We start from the raw sequence: 17553 nt of genomic DNA on the forward strand, positions 1-17553 counted from the left end.
ATTTTGTCTGCCTGTGTGTGCATCTGTATACAGTCCAAAACTTCTTGGGGATGCATGACAGGATGCATGACAGTTTGTGTATGTTGGGGGGGCGCCAATTTGAAATCTTGCCTAGGGCGCCAACATTACCAGGGCCATCCCTGGTTCAATGTCTTTGCCCTAGGACACTCCGGCATGTGTAGGGATTGAACCGCCAACCCTCTAGTAGACAACCTACTTTACCTTTTAGAAAAAATGTGACGCCATAACCTGAAGGACAGCACATCTGTGCACTGAGCTTTCATGTCTTCTTAGACAGATGTTTTGAGCTGCCACAAGATCCCTGTGTCTCCTCCTGAGAGACAGAGGAGAGAACCTCATCGAGAACTGGCTCATAACCCTCCTGTAGGTTTGACTCAAATTTGTGGGACCAAATGTGTAATATAATCTGATTCATTTATTCATCAGCCTTGAAAATGTTCAAATAAGAGAAAATAGCCTTGAAATCTGGGAGTTTTATTTCAAAGCCGTACACATGAGCATTTCAGGGTAATTTAATAAAGAGTAAAGACACAAACAAAATGTGTGCATACCACTGTATGCCTTTTAAAATTCAAAAGCACAGGATATGAATAAAAAATGCACCATGCAACTTCTGATTGGTGTACAAAACCAATGATAGAACACATGTAGTAAACTGAGCTCATAATGAAAAACAAAGGGACTGAGACAGAGTATGATGGTGACCTCTGAACACAAGTGAAAGAGAGCAGAGAGAAACAGATCATACCTCCAGCTGTCTAAAATGGCTTCTTTTCCTATTTCCTAGTCATATTAGGGCCTCAGAGGTGATTTGATTAATATGTAACAAGCTAGCAACAAGCTGTTGGATGCAACCGACCGCTTAACCATCAGATAGAGGTGACGATACAAGAGGAAGTCATTTGAATTCCGATGGTGCTGCGTTCCAGCTCTTGAAGTCTTGTGCGCTGCACCAAGACCAAGGCGTAGAGGCAGCCATTCAACCGGACGACGGTCATAATAACATCGGTTTTGGCACTTAGGGACTTAGAGGTAAGATGAACACGACAGCAAGAGGAAGTGCTTGACAGGCAAGACGACAGAGGGGGAGGAGGAGCCTGGAGTTTTGCGTTCAGAAACGACTACGGATTGTGTCCATTGGATCTGTCTCCCACATCTTGGGATCCCAAGCCTGGAACCAGCCAGTGAACATCTGGGGTTCGGCTCCCTGTTTGATGGTGGTGATGGGAAGTCCTTTACGACCAGATGGGTCTGAGTCTACGTAGTCTTTTGCTACATTCAGAGGTAGATATAGAGGGAGGGGTAAGACAAAGACAGGAGACAAAGTGAGAACGTGGACAATTTATGCGTGCATTCATTGATTTTTGCTCACTTAGTTGTAAACAAAGCACTGACTTAATACCACTTTGTAAAGCTCATAAGGCAGATAAAGAGATAAGGTAAACAGTTGCAGATACACTGAAGCAGTATCTTTCATTTGGGGTCGTGTCTCTGACCGCCTGAGACATGCAAGTCCAACACTAACTCGCATTTTAGCTTCAACTCCTGAGGGAAATTTCTGAAATCCCGACTTGATACACACTCGCCTAAGTTTTCCAGCTAATCGCTAACTGTGTCTTTCTGTTGTTTGGAGCCAGTCGAGTAGCATTACAAGCTGAGAGTGGGTTTTAAAAGTGAGTAAATTCTGCAGACAGCTGCATGCTACAGCCTGAGATGAGCTGCTGAGAGGAACTCAAAGAAATGTTGGTAAAACCAAAACATTAAGGCCAAAGAAGATAAAAAGTTGGATTGACTGAAGATCACCTTTGACAGTTTATTCATATAAATTAATTTGTGTGATGCTTTGGGTGCATGTTTAAGGTGCCAAGTGTCTTTAAACTCTTTAACTCTACATTAACCTATATTCGATGAATCTATAATGTCATATAATAACATGACGGTATAATCGTGTTCAAGTTTTAGTGCGACAAACCTATCTTTGGAGCTCCATTCCTCTCCTCTGCGTTAGCATCATTTCCTACCCAAAGGAAGATCTACAAGGAGGAGAGACACACTCACAGTCATTCAGAAAGTCGGGCACAAGGGTTTTAGGAGCAGATCATAAAAGAACATCGCACCTGGTCCCAGGTATCCAGGATCATGACGTCATCAGTGGCCAGATCTGACTGAGTGAAGTCTCCTGGTACTTCTTCAACCTGAGAGGCAGCAGGAAAAAAATCACATTAGTGTTATTTGGCATTAGTTTGATATCATTGTGTTGATTGTGTAATACATTTTCCTCATCTGTTATTGTACATGTAATAAATCTTTTCACTCAGTGACTTACAGCAAGTCTCCCACTTTTGTTGGTGCAGCCGAACAGACGCGGGGGTTTGACCATCTTCTGCAGACTCTTTGACGTCTGGTATTCCTTCTTACCACCAAGAGCGGACCAGAAATCAGCTGGGAGGCAAAAAGTAAAACAATGATCCATTACAAGTGGCTTGTCACGTATCTGGGTTTGGTTTGTTTGAACAGGAAGTGAGTTACATCCGTTTTACTTTGCATTTCAATCTTTTTACGTCAAGCAGCACTTTTGTTTTATCAGGCCAATGACGAAAAATAAATCTGCATGGCAAATCACGTAATGTAGCAATGAGATGTGACCATGAAACAGAGGTGTTCACTTTATCTTTTAAACTTTCATCATGACAAGAGGACTGAATTGTTTTAACCGACAGAGTTGTACTCAAATTAAAACAATGACTCATTGTAACTAAGTACCTCTGCCAAGGAGGTTATGATTTTTGTATTTGTTTGTTTGTCTGTTATTTAGCAGGCTCCGCAAAAACCACTGGATGGATTCCAACAGAACTTGGTGTAATCATTTAGAATGGGTCAGGAAAGAAGCATTTTCACCCATTATATTACAGTATTTTGGTGCAGATTCATCTTTCTTAGCATTTTTTCTCAGAGAAAAATTCATGGATCTTAATGAAAGAAACAGACATTTTTAGATGGCTGATTTATGAGTGTGTGAAATGGCCTTAGTGTACTTCTAGTTCTAGTTTCCATTATGACTTTAAGTGTATAACTTTGGTTAGCTAACTATTCCATAGTTACACAGACAACTGTTATCTGTTATTGTCTAAAATGTCCTCATTGGCAGATAAATAAAAGAGCAGCCATCCTGGCTGATAGTCAACTGGTTTCTTTCCATGGGAGATAAGTGTTAAATATCAAGCTAATACTAGTCTTTTCTTTTGCTGTGTTACGTATAAGGGGACACCCACCTGGCTCTTTGCCCTCTGACACTTGGCTGACGCTGCCACCCAAGAAATCCACTACATGTTTGGCAGCTGCCGCCTCCTCATCACTGGCTCCAATGCCCCGCCAAACCACCACGCCGCTCGGGGATTTCAGCACGAACACGTCGTTGGTGTTCAGACTGGAGGCACAGGCCTCGACCTGAGTGATCAGGGTGCAGGCAGATGAGAGGTCAGAATGATACATCTCTACAGAACGTCAGCCTCCCAGGGACGTGTGCACACAGCTCACCTCCACAGCCCGAGTTGCACGGGAGGAGCTCTGCCGGATGTGGAAGAGACGAGTGCTGCTGGTCTGCGTCTGGCCACCTTTGCGTGACGTCCCTCCGCTGTGGATGATCATGGGTTTGCCCTGGAACAGGCTCATCAGGTGGGGAGGCTCCTGACCCTGAGTCACTCTCACCTGTGGATGAAGCCATGAAAAGTACTTTACTATGAATATATATTATATATATATTATATTATATTATATATACCCTAAACTTATTCAAATCATATTTATGATGCACTCTGTACAGTTAAGTATCACATGTCATGAAAATTATGTATATTAGTTTCAATACGATCTGAATATCAATCAGAGGGCTCACATCTGCATTAGCATTTGTCTGTGTAATGTCTTTAACAGCTGTGTTTGAGTATTTGAAAAAAAATCCCAACACAAACTTGGAAACATATCAGTGCTTCTTTGACTTTCACTGAGATGAGTCAGATGACTGAATCAAGGGTTTAAATACTGTTAATAGAAGTTCATACAGTATCATACAAAATTCTACAGAAAAAGATGACTGCTTGAAATTGAAGAAAATGCCCATTCACGTTTCACGGTGGTATATCAAGTATTAGGTAATGCAGTTTTTCTGTACATGTGCAAAAGGTTTTCCTCTGTTTTGATGCCAAGATCAAAAGAAAGTTAATAATTTCCTCCTTAAGTTAAAGATCCAGTTATATATTCTTCTTATTTGACTTGAAGATGAACTGTAGCACCATTTCCTGTTTGTTTATACTGAGCCCACAAACATGTTGAAGTCATTTTGTGCTATGTGGTGCTGCCGTAGATTGAGACGGGTGGAGTCACAGAAAACAAATACAGTAACACTGCCCTCTGCTGGTTGTCCCAGGCTGTTTGTTTGTCATAGCAGAAGAATACATTTTCTAATGTCATCATTATTTACCTACTCCTCTGGAATAAGTTATAATGAATAAGTAATCTTCATTTATTCACAGTGCTGCAACATGAGGCACAAATGTCACTTTTTTGCCTCAGGGAGCCATTAAATCCTTAGAAAACAACTTTGTAGCAGTTACTGTTTAATGAAGCAAGTGATAAAAGGGTAAACAAGGGTGTGTGTTGTCATGCAAGTTTCAAGTTAGTTCATTTTGACACCATAAGCTGCAACTTCTTTCTTAACTTCCACAATCCACTTCTCACTTTCAGAGAACTCAGGCAACTTTGTCTTATTGTTTCAGATTCTAAAAAGAAAAAATCAATCTCTCAAGCTTTCAAAAGCATATTTTCTTTAATCATATAGTCAGATGTTGCACAGACCTGTTTTTACACGTGATGAAAAGGAGAACAGTGCATGTGCAACCAGCACTAACCTGAACTGGAGATCCTCCCATTGAGTCATCAAGCTTCACTGTGAGAAATGCAGAGGCTGCCAATTCATCCAGAGTGCACTTCAGGCCCTGCCTGTCACAGTAACACACACACACTGCATGACTTTCTCAGAACTTAAGCGGTGTGTACTGTGCATGGTTAGACTGGGTGTGGTGTGGTAACATGTGAACACACTCTTCCACAGCATTGTAATTAATATTAGTATATTAGTTCATATATGATTAGACAATAACACGATAGACACATCTTTGTCTGGATATTAATGTTTACTCACCAGGTGTATATGATGTGTTGCTCCCGGCCTCCCAGTCTGTAGCTGTAGAGGATGAGGTAACAGTCTCCTCCATAGAAGTGACCGTGGGATGACGGTTCCACAGGCGCCATTGCGCCGTTGTCAACTCGCCAGATCTGAAAGCCAGACCACAATTTAAACATCTCACCAATCATAATGCTTTGCAAAGTTTCTAAATTTTTTTTAATAAACCATCATCGTACCTGGACCTTGCCCTTGCCATCATCCACCATGCCATGCTGAGCGGCCATGGCATTGTTTGAGTGCAGGGTGGAGGCATCGAAGGGCACCTGCGCCACTTTTGCTATGCGGCCCATGGTGTAGGCCTTACTGGGGCCTGTGGTCTCGTCCTTGTCTTTCCAGTCACCGAAGAACTGCTTGAACAGAATCGTCTCTGCTCCTGCGGGAAGTACCTGGATCTGTGCAGGGATGAGGGATTCAAACTGGATGAACTCTCTGTGTGTTTCATTCGTTGCTTTTTGTCTTGACATTAAATCATATACGTGATTTTTTTTGCCACATTATTTTCTTGCTCTCAGTGTAACATCACTGTAACAGCAGTTAGTAACAACTTGTCCATGTCAGGTTTACCTGTGTCTTATTAGAGTATCCCTTGTCTTTGACGAACTGCAGACCTGCAGACAAGGCTGCTTTACGCTCTGAAATGTTGGCCTTGGGACCTGGTTGGAAACAAAAACAAGGAGGGCATGATGAAAAGCACATAATTTCCTATACATCATATTTAAGCACAAAGCTTTTTATTTTTTTATCAAGGCAGATATGTATTATTTACTGGGCTAATCCCATCGCAGAGGTTTCACTGAGACCGTATTCAGACTTTATATAAACATCCGTCCTGATTGTTCTGATTCCAAGTTAAAGTCTGAACACAGACACACACACAGACACACACACAGACACACACACAGACACACACCGACATAATCATTGTGATTGGACACATTTGTGAACTCAGACTGGGCAAAAACTACATAATGTGGTTTTCACAAACAAATCTCACACACGATTATCTTCACATAGTCCGGGGACACGAGATCTGATATCAAGTGAGCCGCCCCATTCAGGAGGCAATTAGATGCGTAAACAGACAAACTCAGAGCTGTCCACTTGGGGTCAGATCTCTCAGGACAGATGTTAATACCAGGTCTGACCAGGGACTGAGCATATCCTAAGACAGGCTCAGACCTTGACCAAACTACAGGACTGTAGATTTGGTCACACTCACTGTAGCAGTTTAAATTACTCTAGATGTATCACAGATATTTGACTGAATCCGGGGCCGAACAGCTGCTTTTCATATGTTTAGCTTGGAGGCCCAACTAATTGCAAACAGACACTTTCCACCTAACTTCTCTCTAATTTGTGCAGGAGAAAAACATACGCGAGGAGGAAACTAAAAGGCTATTATAAGGCTGCTGGTACCTTTCCATACAAAGATGTTCTTGTCCACCCCGTTGTCCAGGATGTAGCACTCCTCTAGAGACAGCATGGCCTGTTTGAAGGGACTGGACGGAGCCACAGCGGAAACCTTCATCGAACCAGATGCATCAGAGATCTAGAAAACAGAGCAATAGAATCAGCTACCGGCTCGGTAATGAAAGACTTTGCTTCAAAGGATCTCTCATTTTCACACTGTACATGCCTGGAAACGCTGGTCTAATTTTTAGTTTGGACAAAAGAACCATAAAGCCTGTTGGGTTCAGGGTCGGTTCATTTTCTGTCGGGCTCGGACAGCGACAGAAAACTGTGGCCCCCAAATATGTTGGTAAGTTAACACTTACTTGGAAACAACATTCAGTTTGTGTTATTGAAGTTCTGGTTTTCAAATTCACAAAAACAGAAACACAAGAATACAACACAATCTTATATATACAGTCAGTGAAATTCCTCACTTGTGTCACTCACCATGTAGAGGGCGCCCTTCTTCCTGTTGGCGGTGTCCACCTTGTCATCATCAGGAGTGCTGGGTGCAATGGTGGTTTTAGGACCCAGAGCCTGTACACCAACAACCACAGGAAATTATTATTGTGTCCTCTTTTGGTTATAAACATCACTTGTGCCTCAAGCTATGAAAGCCTCGATGGTGGTTTGTTTCGTAGACTATAATCTACAGCTTTACTGAGATTTAACACGATCTGATGAATCTAAAACCGACTCTGTGAACCATCCTGTCCTCTTCTCTGTCTCACTGGGCCTCTCTGCAGTCTCTCGTTGTAAAGGAAGTGTTCACACAGCCGCTTGGCACAGAATTGGCAAACAAACAGCGAACTACAAAGGACCACACTGTGTCCCCCTCGTTCCCACGCTGTTTCACTCGCTGGCCGTGAAATGCATCAAGGGCACTTATGGCTTCTGCTCAGGGAAGATCACCTTCAGTGCGGGGATGAGAAAAAGAGGAAATGTCTGTGACTGTGTATCACCTCTATGACTTCTGCCGGCTCCTCCCCCTCCTCCACTATCTGGAGTATGGCTCTGCCGTTTCTCTCGTTGTCCCTGATGTCGATGGCGACCCCGGAGGCCTTGAGCCGCTCGAAGCGGTTGCACTCGCTGCCACACCACTGGTAGACGTTCTGCAGGAGAGGAAGAGACACGGAGCTGAGAGGAAAGGCCATCGCATTTTGGTCCTGGATGGTTCGATGACCACTCTGGTTACTATGGTGACATGGTAGCAGGAAGTGTGTGTCTGTGTGTTTGGTGTGGGGGGGGGGGGGGGGGGGGGGCAAACACACAGCTCTTGTGTCAACAAAACTGCACCTGGTATCGGTTTACAATTTTGTTTGTTTTAATAAAGGATACACCCATATTGTTCAAAGTGGTAAAGTGGTAAATAAAGTCACTCTGTCAAAAAGAACAAAAGTATAACTGAGAAGATGTGCTGTATTACAGGATAGTGTCTGACCTATGAGTGAGTGTATGAGTGAACAGGATATGAAATAGTCCCCCAGCTTAACAGAAACACACACATCGCATCAACCCTGTGCTATAAATATTCAACACACACACACACACACCCATATGGATATATATTTTTTTACATTTCATTTTTTCCTATTTTGTCTTCATAGTGAGTATTCTTATTTTATTTTTGCATATTTATTCTGTATTTGTGCAAGTATATTCTATTGTCTACATATATCTTATTCTTCTTATATTATTAGTGTTAGTGCTATTATTATTATTATTAATATTATTACTCACACACACAGCTTTTGCAGCTATCCTTGCTGCAAAGACAATGGATGGAAGTCTTTACATTGACTTCCATCCATTGTGGATAGCCTTAACCAAAACCTTAACCATAAGGTCAGAAAATATGTTTTGCCTCACTGGGACCAGGCTTTGGTCCCCATGAGGTTTCCTGGTCCTGACAAGGTCAGTGCACAAGCTAGAAAAACTTCTATAGAGTTGACAAAAAAAGAGTAAACACACACACGCACACACAAACACAAAGAAAAACAGAGCTCACCTCCCCAAGGTCGATAATGAAGCAGTCTCCCTTGTTGAAGCTGCTCCAGGACATGTCCACCTCTGTGGCTCTGATCGCTCTCCGACCCTTGATGTGCAGCAGGCGCTTCATGCTCATGTCATTGGTCACCACATGCTGAAAACCTGAGGCCGCGCCCCCTTTCTGTGAAAAAAATACAACAAATAAATCAGGTGATGTAAACTTCACTAATTGTACATAATGTACACAGATCTATTAGTCTATAGCCATAATAGTCACAACTGCCACACTGAGAGGTTTGAAGCAGGATGTAGTGAGTGGATGACATCATGAGACACATGGGCTGTAGGATCAGGATGAAATGAGTTTGACACAACACCATAAAGCCACAAATGATAATAGGTTGTAAATCCAACTGCCAAATAAACACATTAATCTTATCGAGTGGAGAAAATGAAAAGAACATGATGCCTGCTTCTGGGCAGAAGGAGGATCATGTACCTTAGAGGCTGGATTGTCTCTTGAGGTGCCATCCTTAGTGAAGCCATTAAACAGAGACATAAGATCAAATACTGCAAAAGTGCAACAGACACACTCTCAGCTGGACACATGTTTGATAGAGGATGTACCTTGAGAAACTGAAGCAAACACTCTCAAAGAATCTCTCCGATCATGAACTGAGAATTTCAGTTCATGAGAACAAAAGGAGGAAAAGCAAAGAGGAACGATGACTTTCCTAAAATGTCAGAGGAGAGGTTGACCTTTACCCAAAAAGGCTCGGTTAGCATGTAGAATATTGGCTGTTCGGACCTCAAACTGGAAACCACATTCATACTGTGAATGCCTGTGCCTTTGTGAGGGTAAAACTTTCCATTGCAACAATGCAGGCACTGTTTATTATAATGGAAGAGCTGTTTCCTAACAGTGGAGTTACCAAAACTATGAGGAGATAATGAGGTTTGTTAGTTCTGTTTCACTGAAGATCATTGTGTGTGTGTGTGTGTGTGTGTTCCTGTACTTATATATTTGTGAGGACCATTTTCATGTAAAGACCCTACAGAGACAAATGAGTGTGCGTGTCTGTGTGTTTGTTTGTGCCGACTGGACAGTGGAGTGTGCACATGGGCAAAACAATGTTTCCAACCTTTGCTAAACTAGTAAACAGCTCTTGGGGCTAATTACACCAGGCTAAAGCCAGGAGGGGGGTTGGATGGTCTTTATGGGAAACAGATGGCTGGTAAATGTGGCTCAGCCTGTGTCTTTCCACATGATTTCTTTTGAACAGGCTGGTTGATTCACTTATAGTCTAACTCAGCCTGTCGGACACACCCTGAATGGCAAAGGGGAATTTTGTGTCTCCTATGAACTTCAAACCCATAAGCTTAACAGCATGACAAAGTTCATGAGATGCTGACAATCATTAAACCCTGAGGGTATTGCGGGCTATATTAAAGTCAAAGAGACCTAATCACTAACTTTGTATTTCTTAACAGTCAATGCTTATACTTTATCTATGCAGTCATGTATGTAGAGCGGTGACTCTCAACCTTTTTTTGCTTGTAAACCCTGTAAACTAATTCATTAAAATGGCGATTTTCCCTTTTTAAACACTGAATTTGTTTTTCATGACAAAGAGACATTAGAGCGTTCAGTATTTCCGGATGAACAGGATTAAGAGTCTACAGCCTGTAGCCAGTGGCTCTATGTGGCTGTCATTTGGCACAGCAGTGCTTCACAGTAATTAACGTCAGCGTTAGATAGATAGATAGATAGATAGAAATATAGAAAGATAGATAGAAAGATAGATGGATAGATAGATAGGTAGGTAGTTGGGTAAATAGATAGATAGATAGATAGATAGATAGATAGATAGATAGATAGATAGACAGACAGATAGATAGATAGATAGATAGATAGATAGATAGATAGATAGATAGATAGATAGATAGATAGATAGATAGATAGATAGATGGATAACTCACCTGATACTTGATGCCTGATTTGAAGTACCCCAGAAAGGTGTTGGACTCGCTGTTCTGCAGCTCCCTGTACTGCACCGGCCCACCACCCAGGAAGTCATCCAGCTGCATGGCAAAGATGGCGGCCGACCCGCTCTCATCCTGCGAACACTCGTCCCCTGCGGAAACAAAACATCTGCGATCAAGTAACTCTGCTGCTGGATCCAATATTGGCTCCACGTGGATGCCGGAGGATCAAGTTTTCCACAGGACATTTCAGTTTTTTGACATGAGCAGAGAACAGCAGCACTTTGTAATATCTGCAGTGGCCTTAACAGACCCCTGAGTCAGGACTGGAGTCTTTGAATCACATTAACCACATCTGCAGAGCTGCTTTGTATCCTGCTATTACTGTCAGATGGCACACAGCACGGGTAAAACTATTCCATGATACTTTACATGACTAACATCCCTCTCAGATACAGGAATTAATTATGTGCTCATTTATTTTTGGGCTAACAACTTTCAGATGGTTGCAGTGGCAGCAGATCTAAAGGGCCCTTGTGTGTGTGTGTGTGTATGTGTGTGTGCGTGTGTGCGTGTGTGTGTGCGTGTGTGCGTGTGTGTGTTTGTGTTTTTGTTAGTGCGTGTGTGCGGCCACAGTATGAGACTTGGCAGGGAACAGTACAGACTTGGTGGGACCAGCGCCTGTTTCTTGTGGCCTGCAGGGTGATTCCATATGAGTCATAGCTCAGTTTTTTTTTTAGGCCTTGGTTATGTTATGTAACTACAAATCGTTGGTTCATGTGAGCAAACACTTTGCCTTCCATCTAAAGGAGTGTGTCACCGTGCACTCTGTTCAGGCTTGAACTGAGGGGACTGTCTGGAGAGAGGAATTTCCCAAAGTGGTAAGAGTTTAGAGAAGGAACTTAGATCAGAAGCCTCATCTAGTCTACCTTCAGTTCAGGGCCACAGGAAGTTTCACTCTGTCTTTTAAGCTGCTTTAAGACATGTACTAAACTCCGGACATTTTCCTGTAATTTTCCCAGGATGGCTGCATGTGAGAACGCAAAATGGCCCAGTCAGTTGCTCCAGACATATTCCATATTTCCTGCCCCGACAAAATGTCCAGAAAAAGTCAGATTGAGCCCATGTGTGAATACAGCAGGAGAATGTCTGGAAAATCCCAGACAGTGAGTGGGCGTGTTCATGAGATTTCACATAAAGTTTCGACTCCAAACTGGGAGAAAAAAAAAAATCTCAGTGTGAAGATGGGGTGCCGTACAGGTTGATGCGTGCAAAGACGTCAACTTGCAAAAAAACTTTGGTGATAAGAGCCAACGCTGCTTTCAATGTGCTACCCAAACAAAAACACTACGCGTGGGATTTTTATGTCTTCCCTCCTCCAATTCTACCCACACCTCTACTCCCCTGAGTGTTCCAGATACTTTCCCACTGTTCCCAAACCTAAAGCCACATTTGTGTGTTTATATGGGTCTAACAAGGAACACATGGATGTTTAAACTTATTTTATCTTATCTTCACTTTAGTACGCAACTAAGTTCAGTAAGGAACTTATTTCAACACTGTACTTTCACCAACTTGAGCCGCCAGTGTTTTATCACCATTTGCATGATATGAATTTGCTTTGGCAAGTTCTCATAAAACCAAGATGAAACAAAAACCTCAGGAACATAAAACAAGTTGAGAAATCATATAATGACAAGTGACAATAAAACCTTTGATAACAAATTAACAGGAGAAAAACACAAGCAATGAAGCAGGGAATAATCTACAGTGAAATACTGTCCACTAACAGATATGCTTAAAGTGCAAAAGTATTTAAAACTCCACTGACTGCCTGCTAAGTTTTTGACGCTGCTCTATTACTTTTTATGTTCAGTGGATAATGTGTGTGTGACCTGCAGCCTGATCTGGGGAGTATGCTGTAACATGTATTATTGAAGTGACAAATAAAGCTGATTCAATCTGCTTCTAAATGTGTTGCTGCATGTTTCTCAAAACTGACTTAATCCTTTTCATCAAGTCAGATAAAGAGGATGAGTTCAACAGCAGCAAGTGATGATATCTTAAATACGGAGGGGATTATCATAATGTGTCGAGCGCTCTGACGTGTTACAACACTGTCTGTGTCTCACCCAGCCACATGTGGATGTTGTAGGAAGGTGCAGAGGTGGTGTAGAGCAGCAGGTAGGCGTCCCCGCTGTAGAAGTTGCCCTGCAGGGCCTTGGGAACCGGCTTCAGGTCCAGGCTCTCGATACGCCACACCTGCAGCCCCGGCTGCTTCCCCGCACCCACAAACTCTTTATGGGAAACCATGGTGGCTCTGATGGAAGAGAAGGAGAGGGAGGGTTAGAAATTCAGGGGAGTTCAGAGGAAAAGACTGGGATGGATTTCAATGTTTTTGCCTTGTAAATGTTGCTGTAAAGAAAGCCAACCCAAGGACACAGGGGCAGACAGAGATACAGACTATTTGTGGATGTATTTTGTGTTTTCATCTGTGTTTGTTTGTGAGTCAGTAGGATGACACAAAAACTACTGGATGGATTACTGGGAAACTTAGTTAAAAAAAACATTAATCTTTGTGCTGATCCTGATCAGGGGGCGGATCCTCCAGGAGAGACATATTTAGGGGCTTGGTATGGATGAGCGTGTGAAACTTGGTGCCGATTTAAATTGTGGTCTAGTAGATTTGCATGTGGTTTCCTTGGGGGCGTAGACTTTTTGCAGCCCATACACAGTAACAAACAGGGTTGGAAACCTGTCACTGACACCAATGTGGCTGAGAAACCTAACATGGCTTTAGCTAAAAGGTTTATTTTTTATAATAGGCAACTGTTTGGCCTATATATGCACTGTAAAGAGTGTGATTTTAGATTTTTCATTGCTTTTTGTCTGATTACACAAAACTAAGAAAGTATCATCTTTCTTTTGGAGCTGATTCTACTGAGGGAGCAGATCCAGGAGTTATTTTCCACTTTCTTTTACATTGTAATAAGGCCATTGTCCTACATTTGTGTGAATTTCTCAAGAAGTAATGCAGAGATCTTTATAAAATAAATCATATGCAGAGTGCAAATATCTATAAACAGGCTTAATTTGGTGGCAATCTGATGCAATATGGTAATAAAGTAGACAGCCTTAATAGAGGTGTGCGCTCCTTTCTAAGTGAAGTGAGACGTGTTTTCCTGAAAAGCAAATGCTGCAGTAGAGTTGAAGGTATAAGCTAAGTGGGAACCAGTTAAGCTTGTTCTTAAACCAACACGTAGTCTGCTGCTGCCACATCTGGACATTATTCACATTCTGCTTTATGGAGATGTTTAAGTTTTCACATGAACTGGAACGACTCTTTAGCTTTTAGTGTGAAGGAAGGTTTGCTTAAAAAAATGACAAAAACCTTAGATTATGATGATAGTGTTTGTTCTGCCAAGGTTGCCAGATTATACAGATTACAGTTCGCCCCGATTACACAAGAGCCAGATTACGAGTCGGTGCAGCAGCAGGATTATTGCAACGGAGCTGACGTCGGCTGTGATCTCACAACCATGACAATTTCCCCTTCCTCATCGCTGTAGCACACGAGCGCTCAGTCACTGTACTTAACCACAGTGATCCACATGCTATAACTGCAGGCTAAATCTGCTTATTGGGCAGGGTGTGTTATTTACACAAATATTACATCGCAGCTACCACCTGAAGGGAGAGAGATAAAACAAACACATCAAGATGGAGAAGGATTGCTGTGGAGTTTGTTCAGCTGGTTGTTAAATGTAGCTCAGGTTTCACCGCAGAGAGAGAAAGCACTCAGTGGACTTCCTGTAACGAGATGATCAATAAATGCTGCATCATGGACAAACCCTCAGAGAACGAGTGTCTGGAGCCAAATGCACCATTAATAACACTGATGCAGAGGGGCGCTACTTTGAGCCAATACTCTGGACCATTCTGAAAGTATTATTTCTATAGTAGAGTAATAATCTCTTGATATACCTAAGAAACAATCAGTACTTATACGTCATACTTGCCAGAATATACCAACTGGTTTTCAAATTTGTTCATGCTGCAAATTAAATTGAATCGAGGGAAGCAACCACTTTGTCATGTTCTAAAACTGCTATTATTCGTCATTCAGTGTGATGGTAGGATTATTGGGGCGGGGCTGTACAGGCTGGTTCGGGTGTTACAACCCCTCCGTCCTAACATAACAGTGAGGACTACACTGCTGGTCTACAGGGATCAGTGCAGAGATGTCTGCTGGGAAGAGCAGCTCTAATGAAGAGACTACATGTAATCTGCTGTGGAGACTGATCTCTGTTGTTTGAGTCATCTGCGCATTAAAGAATAACAAGAGGGGAGGAGAGAAGAGAAGAGAAGAGAAGAGAAGAGAAGAGAAGAGAAGAGAAGAGAAGAGAAGAGAAGAGAAGGGAATGGAATAGAATAGAATAGAATAGAATAGAATAGAATAAAATAGAATAGAATAAAATAGGATAGAATCCGGGACTCATTCCTGCTGCTTCCATATTAAGTCACATTTACTCTTTGGACTACCTCATGTCTTTTTTCTCTTTTTTCTAACTATTACATAACATCCAAACTACTACTTCCTACAGTAGGTTCAATCCCAATGTATAACAGAGAATGTCCCCTCATACATACAACACAGTTTATCTCTATCATAAAACCCAAACTTTCTGCAGTGTAGTTAGGTTTCTCGTCCTTTCATTGGCTGTGCAGGAGGCCAGTGATCAAACAAATACATAAATAAATACATTGAATGGACGGACAGTGCACATCTGGAGTTAAAATCACTTCAAACTTGGTGGCCACACGAGCGTCGCAGTTTTCTAACAACACGATCTGTGCAGCCGCGATCCTGCACCGTTTTTTCCTCAGTGTTTAAACAAGAAGTTTTAAATCAATAAGCATTGAAGGGAAGAGAAGGAGCGTGCGTTGACTGGAAGAAGAAGAAGAAGAAGAAGAAGAAGAAGAAGAAGAAGAAGAAGAAGAAGAAGAAGAAGTGAACTCACAGTTTGCAAGATGAATCAGGCAGGAGGAGATAGTGGAGCAGAGACGCTGGTGGAGACAGTAGATGTGGGAGTGACCCGTGTGCGTGTCGAGCAGTTTTTATGTTTTACTTGAAGAGGAGGAGGAAGAGGAGGAGGAGAAGGAGGAAGAGGAGGGGGAGTGTTCACGTCTGTCTGAGGGGAAGGGAGGAGGAGCCCTGATTGGTCGACAGGAGACGCAAATAGAAAGATGCTTCAGTCAGCCTGTGTGCAGCGACATGTCTTTTATTCTCACATGCATTTAATATAACAACGAGTCAGGTTATAAAAAGTCTTCCTCTTCAGTTGCGTGTGAACTTGACTGAGTGTCTCTCAGGGCAGAGTGCGAGGTGTCCAGAGAGGGAGGGACAATCTGACTCAGGAGAAGGTTCCTCCCTCCATCTGATTTCCTGACCTGCACGATTCACATGCAGGAATGCAGGAATGCAGAAGTGTTTGTTTTTAATCTCAACAATTTCTTGAAACCGTTTTTATAAGAAACAAAGAACAAGACAGAACATGACGTCACTTACAGGTAAACATAGGTAGGACATAGCATAATGAATAGTAGTGGTAGTGGTAGTACAAATGATTACCATATCATAGTAAGTATTCTGTCAGACTTGAAAATATATACATGTACACCCAACAATATGAAGTTGTTATATTGTTGGGTGTATATGTATATATAATAACAAATATAAAATATTAATAATATGTTAATACTGTCATACAACCATCACTATATAATAAGAATATGAATAAGAAGTGGAAGAAGAAGAAGAAGAAGAAGAAGAAGAAGAAGAAGAAGAAGAAGAAGAAGAAGAAGAAGAAGAAGAAGAAGAAGAAGAAGAAGAAGAAGAAGAAAAGGAAGAAGAAACAAAAATACAGCTCCAGTCTTCAGTTTAGTTCATTATTCCATCTCTTCAGTATTGTTTCATCCTTCAGGAAGTTACAGTTGTAACATCTTTAAGGGGCTGATCCAGGGGCACTTAAACTAGTCACTTACAACAATGCTACTGATACGACATTTCAGATCAAAATAATTTAAAGTTCTAAGCTGTGCTTGAACAAGGAACAATGTTTTAAAAATATATTCGGCTTTGCTCACAGCTACAGAGCGAAAAGCAAGACAAGAAATGACTGTAAGTGTGCATGTTACTGATTCAGGAGTCAAGCTTGTATGTTGAACATATATTTAGCCTCTACCTGTAAGTTGTGGCCATGTTGTGGCCTCTCGCCTCTGCAGATGTTCCAGATGTCCCGAAACTTGTCAAATTTGTTCTTTGTGGTGTAACTCATAAATGTCAGGGTCAAGTAAAATATCATTGTCACAGTCAGCCAATGTGAGGTTACACCAAGTGCTTGTTTCTTCTATGAACAAGTTATATACAGTATTTGGGTTCCAAATATTGATCAAGAATCTTAGATTTTTTTTAGAGGTCGCACAGTCATCCAGATAAATATTCAATGAACACAGTTCAGGGTTCAGAGGGACCTCTTGACTTCTGAGAAAGTGTATTTAGCGTCGCAGTAGAAACAAATGTTTTGGGATTTTAAAAGCATTTCAGGAACTTTCATAAACCCTCTCCAGCTTTAGAAACCACCTCACCAGAAATCAGACGCAACAAATTTAACCAGAAATCCAGAGGATGCGAAACATTGACTTTCACTGGGGTCACCTCATTTCAACAACATCCTTCACCACAGCCCTGCTCTTTGATTCGCTCTGTGCAGGATCTGCTGCACAGCTCAATACACACAGCTAATCCTAATGTAAACTTCACAGTGGTCACACCCAGCGTCTACCTGCTGCACTTCTTCTCC

The 17553-nt window shown here is 41.9% G+C and overlaps 1 protein-coding gene across 1 annotated transcript; it reads right to left on the bottom strand.

Annotated features, from left to right (window-relative positions):
- Positions 1-479: 479 nt before the first annotated feature.
- scinlb (scinderin like b) lies at positions 480-15849 on the bottom strand. Its single transcript, XM_053437810.1, has 17 exons — positions 15712-15849; positions 12823-13010; positions 10688-10842; positions 8727-8888; positions 7681-7830; positions 7166-7255; positions 6683-6815; positions 5831-5919; positions 5443-5658; positions 5222-5355; positions 4929-5019; positions 3559-3729; positions 3294-3468; positions 2348-2463; positions 2139-2216; positions 1994-2054; positions 480-1293 (listed from the first exon to the last, which is right to left on the bottom strand). The coding sequence occupies exons 2-17, from the start codon at positions 13001-13003 to the stop codon at positions 1133-1135; spliced, it is 2163 nt and encodes a 720-aa protein (XP_053293785.1). The 5' UTR covers positions 13004-13010; positions 15712-15849; the 3' UTR covers positions 480-1132.
- Positions 15850-17553: the final 1704 nt, after the last annotated feature.

Source organism: Pleuronectes platessa, chromosome 13 (genome assembly GCF_947347685.1).
Source record: "Pleuronectes platessa chromosome 13, fPlePla1.1, whole genome shotgun sequence".
Taxonomy (NCBI): domain Eukaryota; kingdom Metazoa; phylum Chordata; class Actinopteri; order Pleuronectiformes; family Pleuronectidae; genus Pleuronectes; species Pleuronectes platessa.

What these genes read in the sequence shown, in the direction of transcription:
- scinlb (XM_053437810.1), bottom strand. Translation starts at nt 13,003, where the DNA reads ATGGTTTCCCATAAAGAGTTTGTGGGTGCGGGGAAGCAGCCGGGGCTG. An exon ending in TGGGAGGATCTCCAGTTCAG is followed by an intron (nt 3,730 to 4,928) that starts GTTAGTGCTGGT and finishes CTTCATCCACAG; the next exon opens with GTGAGAGTGACTCAGGGTCA. An exon ending in GAATGGAGCTCCAAAGATAG is followed by an intron (nt 1,294 to 1,993) that starts GTTTGTCGCACT and finishes CTCTGAATGTAG; the next exon opens with CAAAAGACTACGTAGACTCA.